This window comes from Eumetopias jubatus, unplaced genomic scaffold (assembly GCF_037043125.1).
Source record: "Eumetopias jubatus isolate StellerSeaLion01/CBP00866 unplaced genomic scaffold, mEumJub1_p1.0 scaffold_2, whole genome shotgun sequence".
Taxonomy (NCBI): Eukaryota; Metazoa; Chordata; class Mammalia; order Carnivora; family Otariidae; genus Eumetopias; species Eumetopias jubatus.
The window spans coordinates 161,752,993-161,767,354 of NW_028274808.1; the positions used below are offsets into that span (position 1 = coordinate 161,752,993).

Genomic DNA, 14,362 nt, shown 5'->3' on the forward strand with positions numbered 1-14,362 from the left:
ACTGAGAGGCCAAGAGGTTAAATAACTTGTCCAAGCTTACCTAGCCGGTAATATGACAGAACTGAGATTGGAACCCATGCTCTTAAGATCGTGGTTAGAGCTGGGAGCAGAGGGAGGACGGGATGATGGGAGAGGAGTGAATGGGGAGGGCCATGTGGAAAGGCACCCCCCGAAGGGGAGACACTGAGCAAAGGGGATAGTACACTGAGACACTGAGCAAAGTATTCGAGAGAGACCGTGATGCACAGTGGGAACAGTAGGGGCAAAGGCCCTGTGGCAGGGGAAGCGAGTTTAGTCACCTTGAGAACCATAAGTAAGCGTATGTGGCAGAAGCACAGAAGGTGAGAGAGGTTGGCAGAACAGATCCTGGAGGGCCTTGCAGGCCCGGGGAGGAGTTTGGATGGGGTGGATTCGTGGTGCCCTTGGTGGAGCTTCTGGCTTACATCCACACCTGGTGGACAACACCTGGCGACAAGCTCTGTTATGGCACCTATGTCTCATACAGCCATTTGTTTCTGGGTCTCATCCTTCTAGCCCCTTCCCCTAAAAAGACCAGGACCTCTTTTTAAAAGTTCCTTTATCTTTCCTATGTTTATATCAGTTGCCACTGGTATACATAACAAATTGAAGGGCCCACAAATATTTGACAAATGAATGAATGAATGAATAACTTAACAGTGTAATATTGACATCATCAGAACATTTGGAATCCCCATCTGAGCAGGTGTGCCCATCCCTCCTCTGTTGAAGCAGCAGCTCCTGGGCCTTGCTCTCCCCCCGGCACTTACCATGGTGAACCTGTTCCTCAAGAACAGCTTTGCCCTCTGGCTAGACCATGCCATAGGCTAAGTGGACAGGGAATGGGGCCTGAGGGTCTAGCAGACCTGAGTGATTATCTCTGCTCTACCACTTGCCACCCTTCTCTGCAATCCTACGCAGATTGCTTAACCTTTCTGAGCCCATTTCCTCTCCAGGAAAATGGGGATCATGCCTTGCAGAGTGTTAGAGGAGAATTAAATCCAAGAATGCATATCTAGCACCTCAGAGACAGAAGGCATTCAACAATTGGTACCTATGAGGTATTGTGTGTTATTGAAAGGAGCAATGGGTATAGGAATAAAGGCAGATCTTGGTTCAAATATGGTTTCCTACTTGGTTGCTATATTCTCTTAGAAAAGATATTTTAAATATGAGCCTCTGTTTACTCATATTCAGGAGGTGGCTGATCTCATGAGCCAACTTAGGTACAGAATAGAGGAGGGACAGAATAATTAGAAGCATTATTGTAGTATTATTACCATTTGCTTCTATGCCTTGCCCAGGGTCTGGTACAAAGGAGGTACCGAAAGGAATGTTTGCTAAGTGGGTTTGTACACACAACTTAAACAACAGAAGACAATACACAGTGTAAGACAGTTCCTGTTCCCAAGACCTGTTACAACATGCTGCAACTTCTAACACAAAGCATCACACAAGATGCTCAAGTTGCAATAGAGTCATGTTCTTCTACCAAACAGTCACTCACACAAAATAAATAGAGCAAAGATATGACCTAATTATACTGTCTCCTAATTCCACAGTTCCTTCATTCATAAATCATTGAGTTCCTACTATTCGTAAGGCCTTGGGCTGGTAGCTCAGGAAATAAAACTACATTGAAAAAATTAGTGGTGCCTGGATGGCTCAGTTGGTTAAGTGGCTGCCTTTGGCTCACATCATGATCTTAGGTCCTGGGATCCAGCACCGCATCACATCGGGCTCCCTGCTCAGCAGGGAGTCTACTTCTCCCTCTCCCTCTGTATACTCTCTCTCTCTCTCTCTCTCTCTCTTCCTCTCAAGTAAATAAATAAAGTCTTTTTAAAAAAAGAAAGAAAGAAAAAATTAAAAGTCGCCTACTGTCAATGAGCTCATCAGCTGGGGAAGTGGGTTGGAAAATGGGAGACACACAGAGGATTAATAGTTACCTTAGAGTTTATTAAGTGCTCTCAGTGGGTAGTGAGCTGGGGAAGGAGCAAAGCAGTGAGCAGGGAGGGGTAAGAAATAAGGTATTTCAAGAGAAGGAACAGCAGGTACCAAGGCAAGGAGCAGCAAGGCGTACCATAGGGGCAAGTGGAATACAGGGTCCAGGGACCAAATAATGATAAACTTTATTTGCCACACAAAGGGTTCTGAGCCTTATCCCATCACTGAAAGGTTTAAGGGGGCGGGTAGATGAGAGTGGTGATGTGATCCGATTTACTTTGTGTTTTATGAAAATCACTCTGGCAGAAGCCAACCACATAGGGTTCAGATAAGAGAGGGAGCCTGGTGGGAAGAGGGGTGGTTGTAACCATCTGGCTGAGAGATGCTGAAGGCTGTGGAGATGCCAAGGGTCCCCTGAAGGCCCTTTGCAGCCCTAAATCACATCTGTGTCAGCCACTGCTTCTAGCATTACCTGAGGAGGATGCCCGAAGGTTTGGAAACAGAAAAGAGGTGTCAGAGGGATGGTGCTGTTTTCAGACAATGTAGGGGATCCACAGGACCTTCAGATAGAACTGTCTAGTAATAGTACCTAACAATTACCGAGCACTTAACTTTGTACCAGCCAAACCCTGTGCTGAGAGCTTTAAATACAGTTTCATTTAATCCTCAGAATAACCCTACCAACTGGATTACCATCCGTCATCCCTAATTCACCAATGAGGAAAACCAAGACCTTAAGCAATTTGGGGAAAAGGGAAACTAAGCCTGTTCCTGCAGCCTTTGACATGAGCCAGGCTCTCAACCATGGCCCTATCCCAAGAGCAGAAGAAGACTCTGGATCTCAGCAGAGAGGTGGGGGCTGGGGGCGTGGCTCTGCAAGCCTTCAGCTGATGGAGAGTGCCCCAGCCATATGCATAGACAAGACCCCCAAGGGTGGGAGAAGTCAAAGGGCAGGGCAGAGGGCAGTTTTGCTATTTCAGAAGTGGGCAGAGGAAGAAGGGCCAGTAGATGAAAACAAAACAAGAGCAGTGAGAAATAAGAACACAGCCAGGAAGGAAGGTAAATGGAAGGAAGGCTTCCAGCAGGAAGCCAGAGAAGGAGATGGTTTATGCTCTGCTTCATTTATGCCTTTAGGCTGTCAACACATTTTTATGGAGGAGGCTACTGTGTGCTGCATGCTAGGGGTACCATGATGGGTAAGATATAGCCTCTTGCCCTCAAGGAATTTATAGTCTAAGATAAACATGCACATAAATGCAAAACCAGAACTACTTGCTATAAGAAAAGTAGGTCTAGATCTCCCAGGGGAGGCTCAAAGGAGGAAGCGGTGAGGAGCCAAGATTTAGGAAGGCTTTCACCTGAGGAGCTCTGTGGGCTCCCATTCCTATTTTCTAATTGCTCTAGTGTGGGGCCTGAGCACTGAAAATTTTTTTTAAGTTTTCTAAATGATTCTTATGTGCAACCAAAACTGAGAACCACAGCATTCGTGGGAAGTGAGATCGATTTAATGAATCTCAACCGGTACCCCCCCCTTAAAAAATTTAATGAAAGAGAAAAGGAGTATATCACAATTACTAAAGATAAGAATTACTCAAGAAACCTTTGCTTCAGTAATACGTATAGAAGAATGTAGGTGTGCTATGTTGTGAAGTAAAATGCATAGATTTCTGTGGTAAGTTTTTAAAGCACTATCCTAGAGAACAGTGCTTTGTCCATGTTGAGAATCTCTGCTATGGGCAATGAGAAGCCACAAAAATGATCTTGCAAATGGCTAAGTAAATATTGGCTTAGAGGTGGGCATGGAGGAAGGCAGGAAAATCAATAGGAATATGCCATGTTATAATTGTGGAACTTAAGTAAACTTCAAACTTATTCTTATCCTTCATGCAGATAGGAAAGTGAGAGGTAACAGAAAGGAGTAGAATATTCAGGAATAGAACTACTGGCATTGTTAACAAAATGTGTCCTTTTATAGCCACCAATCCCTGTGCAACAGAGACGGGCTACTAGCCTCCTTTTGTAACCATGATGGTTATAAAAATACTGTGAGTTCGGTCCAGGGCAGAGTTCTCTGGACAGAATGAAGCTCCTATGCCTGTGAGTCTTGCAAGTATTTCTGCAACAACGTTTGCTTGGGATCCGCCCTAATTCACCCTAGATTTTCCCACACATGTAAGAAATGATAGGAGCTTGAATAAGAGCAATGGTAGCTAGAGGGGGAAAGTGGGAGATATTTGACAGATATTTAAAGGTAGAATCCTGACGCGATGAACCCATTTGTAAGGCATGATGGAGACAGGGGGCAGCCCTTCACATGGCTCAGTTTCCAAAATCAACCCTCTGTTCTACAGCATGGCTGACTTTGCCACAACACCGTCACCTCCACAACAATGTTTTTAAAACCAAAATACTGAATTTTAGATTTAAGAAAAGTAGGCTTATATACATGCCAACATCTTAGCAAAAGCTTCTATTTAGATCTCTCCACTGGATTTTAGCATCTTGACCTGAGGTTAATATTTCTATCAGGTTTCTTTCATTAATGACTTTTCCTTAAATATTAAACAACGATGATGTTTCCATTAGCAAGTTTGTCTAAGATGAAACTAAGAAGGAAAATTTAAAAGTTGATAGCCCCTCTGTTAAAAATAGAATAATCTGCCTTAATCACTTGTCAACTTCTTTCCTAGCCATGAATCCATCATTAGTAGTTGTGGCAGAAACAGTAGCACTAATTAAATATTCCACGTGCTTTCCATGTCTCAGGCTCCTTTACAAGTAGATGGGAGCCACGTAACAATCCCTAGGGAAGATGAGTGAAAGTGATGTGTATAATTTTAGTGCTCTCCCTCTCTTCCCCAGTGGACCTCTGAGGTCGATGATGAGATGACTGTGCCACCAGGCGGGGTCCACCTGAACCTGAAGCCAATGATGGAGGAGAGTTGCCATCACTTTGCATTAATGAGAAATCTCTTTCGTGTAAGTTTAGACAGTAAGATTTGGAGGTGTATTCATTACTGCAGCTTAGCATACTATAAGGAGATAAAGGGAAGAAAAAATGTTTTTTATGAATTAACTAGACTGAACCCCCAGGAATGTGGAAGTGTATTGACTATGGGGGAGGGCAAAGGCAGCCGGAGAGTCTGTCTAAAGACACCACAGCAACTACAACCCTTTTGTACTGAGAATCAGGGACATTTTGTCATAGAGGCAACGTCTATTTCAACACAAAGATTATCCTAAAACAAAGGGATACCTCTTTGAGAGCTCCTTTTTATGTACCGATATTGAATATGCTGTTTTCACTTGTTAAGGGCAGATTTCTATAACATAAGAGGGGAGTAATGCAAGAGAAAGTATTATGAGCTCTCCCTAGCATCCCCACTCACATATCAGCTAATCAAAAGTTTCCAGATCGTCATGTCCTGGGGTCTATTATGATACTTCAAGAAATGGAATCCTATCCTATCTTAGGGATGGGGTTATCAAGGGTATGGTAAGTTCTTACCATTTGCTCCTGTAATTACATACAGTACATTTTTAAAAAAGTAATAAATCGCAGAGCATCTGACCAAAGGTAGCTCCCTAGTCCACAAGATTCTGGGTGGAAACAAAAGCATCTCAGGAGGAAGAGAGTTTCAGCCCAGAGCTGACCTTCTCCAGGTACTGCTAACATTGGAAGGAGGTTAATTTCCCATCTTAACATCTCTATGAAGTAATTAGGTCATGAGACTTAATTCTGTTCTGCATAGTTGGTTATTTGACCCTTTTGCAGAGTTGACCGAGAGGACCATACAGATGGTGCATGATCAATTGGAGGCATTTGGGGCAGCATACTCTTACCTGAAGGACCATTCTCAGAGTCTGACCTTGTTTACATGTCTCCTCACTGCATGATGCTTTTAGTCCAACCCCCCATTGCCCCCTGGGGATAATACCCAAACTCCTTAACACACCACCTAAGGCCTCTACCCTCTGGCCCCAACCACCCCACCTCCTCAGCCCCATCTCACTTCCTCTCCTTGCCGAGAACCATTCATAGACCCCCCAAATAGGCCAGCTTCTTCCTGCCTCCCTCCTTTTGACACATGCTCTTTCCTCTACCCTTCATCTGCGTCTCCGACTGGAAGTTTATCACTAAGATGAAGCTGGCATTTCTATTCCCAGCATCTAGCACAGACAGTCATATCATAAACTCTGAAAAAATCTTCTGTTGAATGAATAAGTTCATCAATAAAGGCACACTGCCCAAAGTGTAAATATAGAATGTCTAGGTCAAACCTTCACACACAGCAGAAGCTAAATAACCGTTTATTGAGTGAATAATTAAGCTCTTAATAATTGGCTCCGTTCTTGGTTGAACAAGGAGAGATTTTCTATGGTTCTTTCACCAACAGTCTCAGTAACCACTGAGGAGGAAAAACAATTCTGAAAGTTACAAGTTTGTACCAAGCTGTCCTTGAACAGCCAATGGAATCCAAGTTTTAAAGACCAAGTAATACAATAATTCAGCTTCTCTTTAATAACTGAAAGAAAGTGAACTGGCAATGTTTGCTGTTGTTTTTATTGTGTTTCTCTAGTGAGGTTTTGAAAAATATCCCTTCTTGGAATTGTTTTAAATAAATAAATCTTTAAAAAATTAAGCAAGTAGTGGTTTTGCATAGGGCCCATAAGATTGCTAGATGTTGTAAGATTAAAAGCGAGCCAACAAATAAAAACCAAAGGCTTTGGGGCAGAAAATTACATTTTTAAAAAATGTACTGTGTCTGACCACATACATAGGACCCAATGAAAAGAGTGGTGGTGGACAGATTAAGGCAGAGGAAATGGGAATCCATATGAAGGAAATTATATGAAAGAAGAAAAATTAACTATGATCTAACTGTTCATCCCAATAATGGCTAGTTTGAAGGAAAATGAAATGTTTGCATTGTGTTTTAGAACTAATCTGTTCAAGTCATTGATCTTTTTCACTGAAAATAACTGTTTCCCAAGGGGATAACTTTAATCCCATTCTTAATTCTAGAGTGGTATTTATGGCCTTTTATTTTGCTTGAGTTAATTAGAACTAAATCAATGTGGTCACAGTCAGCAAAATCAATTTTCCATAGCAAACATAATTTAAAGCTTTTAATGAATAAACCTCTACAACCAACATTTTAATAAATGTAGTTTGCTACAATGACTATTCTTCATCTTAAAGCTTCAAGGAAAAAGTCCTCGGAACTAGTAAAACAAACGCTGTATTAAAGGGAAGCTCTTAGCCATTGACCAAAACCCACACTCTAGGTGACAAGATACTGAATAAGTCTAGAGGTAACCTTAATTTTGGTTGGTGGTATATACATATTTTCTTATCCTCTCTCTTTAGCTACACACACACACACACACACACACACACACACATACACACACACACAAAACTATTAAAAACATTTGCATCCTCTCAATTGTGCCCCTCCCTGGAAATCATGGCTTTTTTATTCAATTTTAACAAAGGCTGAATTAAAGATATTTGGGGATCATCTTTAATTCTACACTGGATATGAGGTTTTAAGAAGACAAAGGAGTCCAAGAACCCGGGCGTCTGGGAGAATGATGGTAGCATTCAATCAGTCGGTATTTATTGAGCAACTAGTAGGAGGCAAGCATTATTCTAAGTGCTGGGAATACAGAGATGAGCAGAAAAAGGGAGAAATCTCTGCCCTCTGGAGCTTACATTTTAGTGGGAAGGAGGGAGGAAAGATTGACAATGAAAGAATAAGTAAAAATTAGAAGATGTAGCTATTACAGAAGAAACAAAGCAGAGAAGGGACACAGTGAGTGCCAGGGGCAGGGGTAGGAGATGGCAATTGTAAACAGAATGGTCTTTCCTGGGAAGGTGACATTTAAGCAAAGACTTGAAGGAGGAGAGAAAGCAAAGATGTTGATATCTTACTGAAATATCCACAGGCGAAAGTTTTCCAGGCAGAGAGGAACAGTGAGTGCAAAATGCCCTTAAAGCAGGAGACCAGCTGGTGTGCTCTAGACTCTTCTGCCCAATAGAGTAGCCACTAGCCATATGTGACGATTTAGATTTAAATTAATTAAACTTTAATTAAATTTAATTTTTTTAATTTAAATGAAATTTAAAATTCAGTTTCTCAGTTTGTACTTGCCACAATTCACGTACCAAATAGCCACCATATTGGACAGTGCCTGTAGAGAACATGTCCATCATAGAAAGTTCTATTGAAAGCTTTGCTCTAGAAAGAACCAGACCAGTATTGCTGGAGTAGAGTGAAGAGGGGAGTAACAGATGAGGTCAGAGTTTAAAGGAGCACAGTTGTGTAGGACTTTGATGGCCATTGCAGGAACTTTGGCTTTCATTCTGAATGGGACAGAAAGTCGGAGTATTTTATTAGAGAAGTAACTTGATCTGACTTGACATTTAGAAGAATCACTCTGAGATATTTTTACAATAATCTAGATGAACGATGATGGAAGGCAGACAAGGGTGATTACAGCAGAGGAGGTGAAAGGGTTCTGTGTGAATTTCGAAGTAGGTGCCAACAGATCAAGCTGGCAAAAATGTTGTGGGGTGTGTCATGATGAAGACAGTGAAGTCAAGAAAGAGGCCAGTGTTAGTGGCACCGGAGAAGCTAAGACAGGTTTTAGACTGATTTGACTTTGAGATGATGATAGCACAACTGAAAATGTCTAATAGGCAATCAGAGAAGTGAGCTCAGATGAGAAGAGGCCCTGAATATGGATGTGAGATTCATGGGCATATGTGTAAGAGAGAAGCAAGAATGGAGGCCCAAGAGAAGACTCCTAAAGGCTTAAAGAACTGCCATAGGAGGAAAGTGGGTAAGGAAAGGAGACCAATTTTTAGAGCCTTAGAAGAATGGAGGTGTCAAATGTAACAGAAACACTAGATAGTCCAAAAAAATGATCGCGCGGGGAAATGGCCACAGATTTTTTGGAAGGGCATTGGTCTCCAAGAGTGCAGTCTCTATGAAGGTGGGGGAAGGAGCCTGGCATGGGGGAGAGAATCTAGATTGAAATGATGTCCACGACAATAGAGGAGGGGGGGTACTACTGTTACTGAGAAAGGAGAGTGTAATAAACTTTGGCATTTCTCAGGACTTATGAAAAGTTTCTAAAACAATCATTAAATTTGATCCAGTCAAATGCTAATGTCATTTGTGTTAAAACATTGTCTTGTAGCAAACTGAATATACTTTCTGTAAAAAAACAAAACAAAACAAAACAAAAAAAAACATTTATTTTTTTAAGTAATCTCTACAGCTAATGTGGGGCTCAAACTTACAACCCAGAGATCAAGAGTCCCACGCTCTACCAACTAAGCCAGCCGGGCACCCCCAAACTAAATATACCTTTTAACATTCAGAGTTTATTTAGGCCAAGGGGTAATAATGAAAGAAAGGGGGGGAGGAAGGAAGGAAGGAAGTGGGGAAGGGAAAAAGGAAGAAATAACACGCTGTAAGAGGTAAATTTTAATTTTCCTGCAATCCGGATGGGGAAGGAATAGTCACAGTGCTCATTCTTTAAAAGTGGGCAAAGATGGTAAACACTGAACACTAGAAAGGGGGCAAGGAGAAAGCTGTAGGTGTCCTTTGAGCTCCCCTCCACCACAGGAGCCCTGGTCAAAGGGTGAATGGGAAAGCCCAGAGACTCAGACAGCATCCAGTTGCATTTTTCCTGGTAGGATTTCAGAAACAAGCCGATTTAAATTCAAAAAAAATTGAGATCTGGTTGAGTGAGTCTGTCCTATTTAACAGATGAGGTACTGAGACCCAGAGAGGTGAAATAAATTGCCCCAGATAATTGCTAGTACTATCTAGAGCCAGACCCAGAACTTGGTGTGGGGGAAGGGGGGCTCATTCTGGGTCCACAGATGCCCAGCTCTGTCTGCCTCACTGTTCCACTATACGAGTGGGACCCTCCTATTTAAGACGGACAGATCAAACCCAGCAAATGCAACACTGAGTTGTACTTAATGTGCGGGGGAGGTTAACGCGAGCCGGAGTGGGGGTGGGGATTAATGAGACTTGAAGAGCTCTATGGATTTGATGACAGAATACTGGCTTTCTAAAACTGCCTTGGTAACAGGCCTCCTGAAGTCTGCCTTGGTGTAAAATTGTGCCTTACTTGCCATGCTGACCAGCGCACAAATGAAATCCGCAACGTTGACAAGTGTCCATCTCACGGACATCTGGGTAATAACTCCTGGGAGTATTTTTATAAAAATTCATTGTGATACAACCCCTGAGTATCCTGAGACGTGATGAGAGGCAGGACCAGGGGTGTAGTTAAAAAAAAAAAAAAAAAATAGAGTTAGGCATAGGGAGGTGGATTGCTAACAAGGGGATGGAACGGAAAGCAGCAGGCTGGACCCCTGGCGGACCTCTGGGCCTTCCCGTTTCTAGGGCCGCCAGCGTCCTTGGTTACCGCCGGACGAAGGCGCTCTCTCTGCGCGGACTCCGAGTCTGCGCTCCGCGGGCCGCGCCACCCCAGCGCCCCCTGGCGCCGGGGGGGGGCGGGCGGAAGGGCACAGGCCGACCCGTGCCCTTCCTCCCCCCCCGCCCCCCCCCAAGATCCGGGTCGGAGCCTGGGTCGTGCGGCGAGGAATAACGCCGGCCGGGGCTTTGCTAAGCGACCACCCCGAGCCAGCCCTAAGGGGGCTCTGCCAGGAACTAAAGCGAGGGCGAGCCACCCGGACTCACGTTGTACTCCCTCAGCCAGCACTCTAGCTTGTCGTGCATCAGTCGTAAAGTTTCGCTCGAGACCAGTTTCCTCACGTTTTCTGCCATCGCTCACTTTTCCACTCGGCCCCGCTCTGGGAGATGGAGACGTGGAGGTGACGAGGCGGTGGCCTCCGCAGGACCCCGGGCTGATGTGGCGGGAAGGGTGTTCTTTTCCTGAGGGGCTCAGAGCGCGGCTGGCCCTTCCATCCTCCCCCTCGGGTCAGACGGGGCAGGTTTCGGGAAGCCGGGGGGAGGTGCCCTGGGCCACAGCCGCCGCGCCTCAGCCGCCTCCCCCGCGGCCGCCGGGAGCCCCAGCCAGAAATACCCCGGCGATTATTAAACAAACCTTGACGTGGGCGGGCGGCTGCTAGGGACGCGCACCGCGCGCGCCTTGGCAACGCCTGCCTCTGCGGCCAGCCCCGACCGCTACTCCCACCCAGCGCCCACCCCGCCGCCCTCCCCGCCGCCCCCCGGGCCGGGCACGCGCCCCAGCGCGCCCTGGAGCCGCTCCTGCTCCTGCTCCCGCTGCTCCTGCTCCCGCTGCTCCTGCTGCTCCTGCTAGCCGAAGGCGAGGCCGCCCAAGGCCCCTCACTCCGGATGGGGCCGGGGGTCGGAGGGGCTAAGCCTACAGACGGCCGCTAGCTACTCCGTCCCTTGCTTGATGGAGCGAGACTCGCCCGCCGTGCGGGATGGGGGGCATCCCGAGGCCTCTAGCCTGAAAAAGCCAAGGTTGTTTCTCCACTGACAGTTTGGTTAGGCAGGAGGTAAGCCCTTCTTTGGCGCCCTCCTTTATTCTCTTCACTTCTCCGACCTTCAGTGCTTCGTTTGTAACACCTAGGATTTGGTGGGTGCCCAAGTCAGGAGATCTGAAGCTCCAGGACGTTCACAAACCAAAGTTAATCCTCGGGCTTAGACAAGATTTGGTATAGTTTTAGAATCATTGAGCACTCTAAAGTTTCATTTAATTCTCATTCTCCAACTGAAACTTTGTGGAAGTTCAGACCCGGTTTGGCACTCTTTCAAAAGGGTGCATTAAGCCACAACGGTAGTTTAAACTGCTTAAGAAATGAAACAATTTCAACCATCATTAAGCACTTTAGAAGCCCTTATTTTATATGCATCAAATGATGAGCTGATTGCAAATCATTCTTATCTAGTCATTAAAACAGCAGGAATGGAGCCCGGCCTCAGCGAGCTAGCTAGCTAGTTTAATTCAGTTCCATTTCTTTAGGTACTTGAAAATATATGAACATTGCATGTGTCCAAATATGGTAATATTCAAAATTATACCACCTCTTTTTTTTGTTCTTGTTTCTCTTAATTACAGTGGTTTTCTGTCCTCCAGTAAAAATGAGAGGCTCCTTTCTGGAGCCTGGGTTGCTACTATCTTCTGTAGACTACAAAATAAGAACTATAGAAGTTCTCATCACAAGGAAAAAAATTTGTGACTATGTGTAGTGATGGATGCTAACTAGATTTATTGTGTTGGTCATTTCACAATATATGCAAATACTGAATCATTTCATTGTACACCTGAAACTAATATAATGTTATATGTCACTTATATCTCAATAAAAACAAAAGGAACAACAAGGACCATAAAGGTACATAACACATTTTATCATAGTACAGTAATAATTACTAAAGTAAAAGAAAAAACAAAAAACCCACTAAATATTCATTAGACGCTTTCTTCCTTTAAAAAATATGTAAAGAGGGAGTAAGGGAATGGAGAAAAATCCCACAGATTTCTTAATTTGGAGCCAATTAACTGCATATTTCAATAGGCAGTTGGAATCTTTGAGCAGTCCTATTTACTTATTCATAAAAAACAAGTTGGAATATTTGCTTATGTTAGATTAGGGGTTAAATCCTCTTCCTTGCTGTGGGCTCTTTAACTGCTACTCCTTGTTTACACTATCTATAAACAAGGAACAACAGTTCTTCACAGGATTATTATGAGACTAAATAAAAAAATTTGTGTGATGTGTTTAACACAGTGCTTGGCACAGGGCTTCACAAATGCATGATCATTATTACTACAATGTAGATCACAATACTACATTTAATAGAGATAACTAGGTTGGAAACAATCTAAATCTCCAACAATAAGGTGATGGTTGAGCAAATCCTTCAATGAAAAGTTGCACAATAGAAATCTTGTTACTGAAGAATATCTATTGTCTAGGAATTCTTACTATATTAAGTGAAAAAGCAGGGACACTAAATTATCTATATTGTGTTATACAATATAAACTCAAAGTGTGATTATATGTTATTTTAATTTGCTCCTTTATACTTTTTTGATTTTCCGAATTTCTACCATGAATACTGATTGCTTTTATGAAAACTTATTCAGAAGCAGAGTTACCCAAAGAATTATACCACCTTCAGAAAAATGTTAGCCAAAATAACAATATTAAGCTGATTCAAAACAGAATGTGCTTTGACCAAATGTCCAAATTACTAATTTAATAGTCTTCTAGTCTTAAGAGAGAATGGATCTTTGAAATCACTTTAGAATTTGCCACCTGATATTGTTTATGTCTACATATGCTCTAGCCCCACGGCTGGATTCAAGACCCTTACGGCCTGCAGTGTTTTGGGTACCTCTTAGTTTCCCCAGAACTCCGGAGCATGCGCTGTGTGTAGCAGGAAACTCACGTTTACCACTAGCAAAGCAGCATAGTCATCAATGACTCAAAACAAAGCAAGTGTTTTATGTATTTATTCATTATTTACTCCCCACTACTTCCAAAAGAGGATCTGAGATAACTTACAGTAAGAGACTTGTAGAAAATATCATTGTTAGATTAGAAATACTTTTTTAGTGGAAAAAGCAAATATGCCCCCGTTTTAAGCCTATGTACAAAGATTGAGCTTCATTTAACATTTAATCTGTACCTTGTGGAAGCCAACGCAGAAAGGAAAATGACTTTCATGATTATTATTATTATTTGAGTTTAGAAGTATACATTCCACTTCTTTGAATGGAACACATTTTCCTGGTACCAATCACAAAATATGCTTATGCTTTTCCAAAGAGCCTAGAACAACGCAGATGATGGTGTCTTTAATACGTCCCCCACTTTTTTTAGAAAATATAGAAACAATCTTGACATGATTGTTTCTTGCGGTCACCTTTGATCAATGCCAAAGGGGTAACACTAGAACTCATGTCATCAGAGAGGGCCAAGCAACTGACTCGGCATTTCTTAGCTCTCTGGTGATGCTACCTGATACAAGCTTAGAACTTCCATACCTGTAGGAAGAAGCGGACATCCTTGTAAGTGCCCTTCATAATGATCCCCTCCACAGGGCTTTTGATGAGTGCTGGATAGCAATTAATTTAAGAGAGAGCTGGAGCCTGGAGTGCAAATAGTTTGTGTTGCTGATGAAAGAAGAATCCATATGCTTCATATTACAAGTGTGCAGCCAACAAGGTTGAGATTCAATTTTTAAAGACTACTTTTTTATACATACGGACAAAAACAGATTAGTAAAGGCTCTATTCGGACAGTATTTTAATTTTGTCTCAATTTAATTATTTTAGGATATTATCACTAGGCAATTATTTGGAAAGAAAAGATAAAATCAAATTTTTCTTGCATGGTACACTATCAGGCATGTTGAAGAAGTTGAAAGAACAA

General features: G+C 43.0%; 1 protein-coding gene across 1 annotated transcript in view; it reads right to left on the reverse strand.

Moving 5' to 3' along the window:
- The window catches only part of SPATA18 (spermatogenesis associated 18), a 34,750-nt gene extending 23,877 nt beyond the window's left edge, over positions 1-10,873 (reverse strand). The window contains exon 1 of the mRNA XM_028100712.2: positions 10,692-10,873. Within this exon, the coding sequence (XP_027956513.1) occupies positions 10,692-10,778 (87 nt within the window). The 5' untranslated portion in view covers positions 10,779-10,873. The remainder of the gene's footprint in view (positions 1-10,691) is intronic.
- Between the last annotated feature and the right edge of the window lie 3,489 nt (positions 10,874-14,362).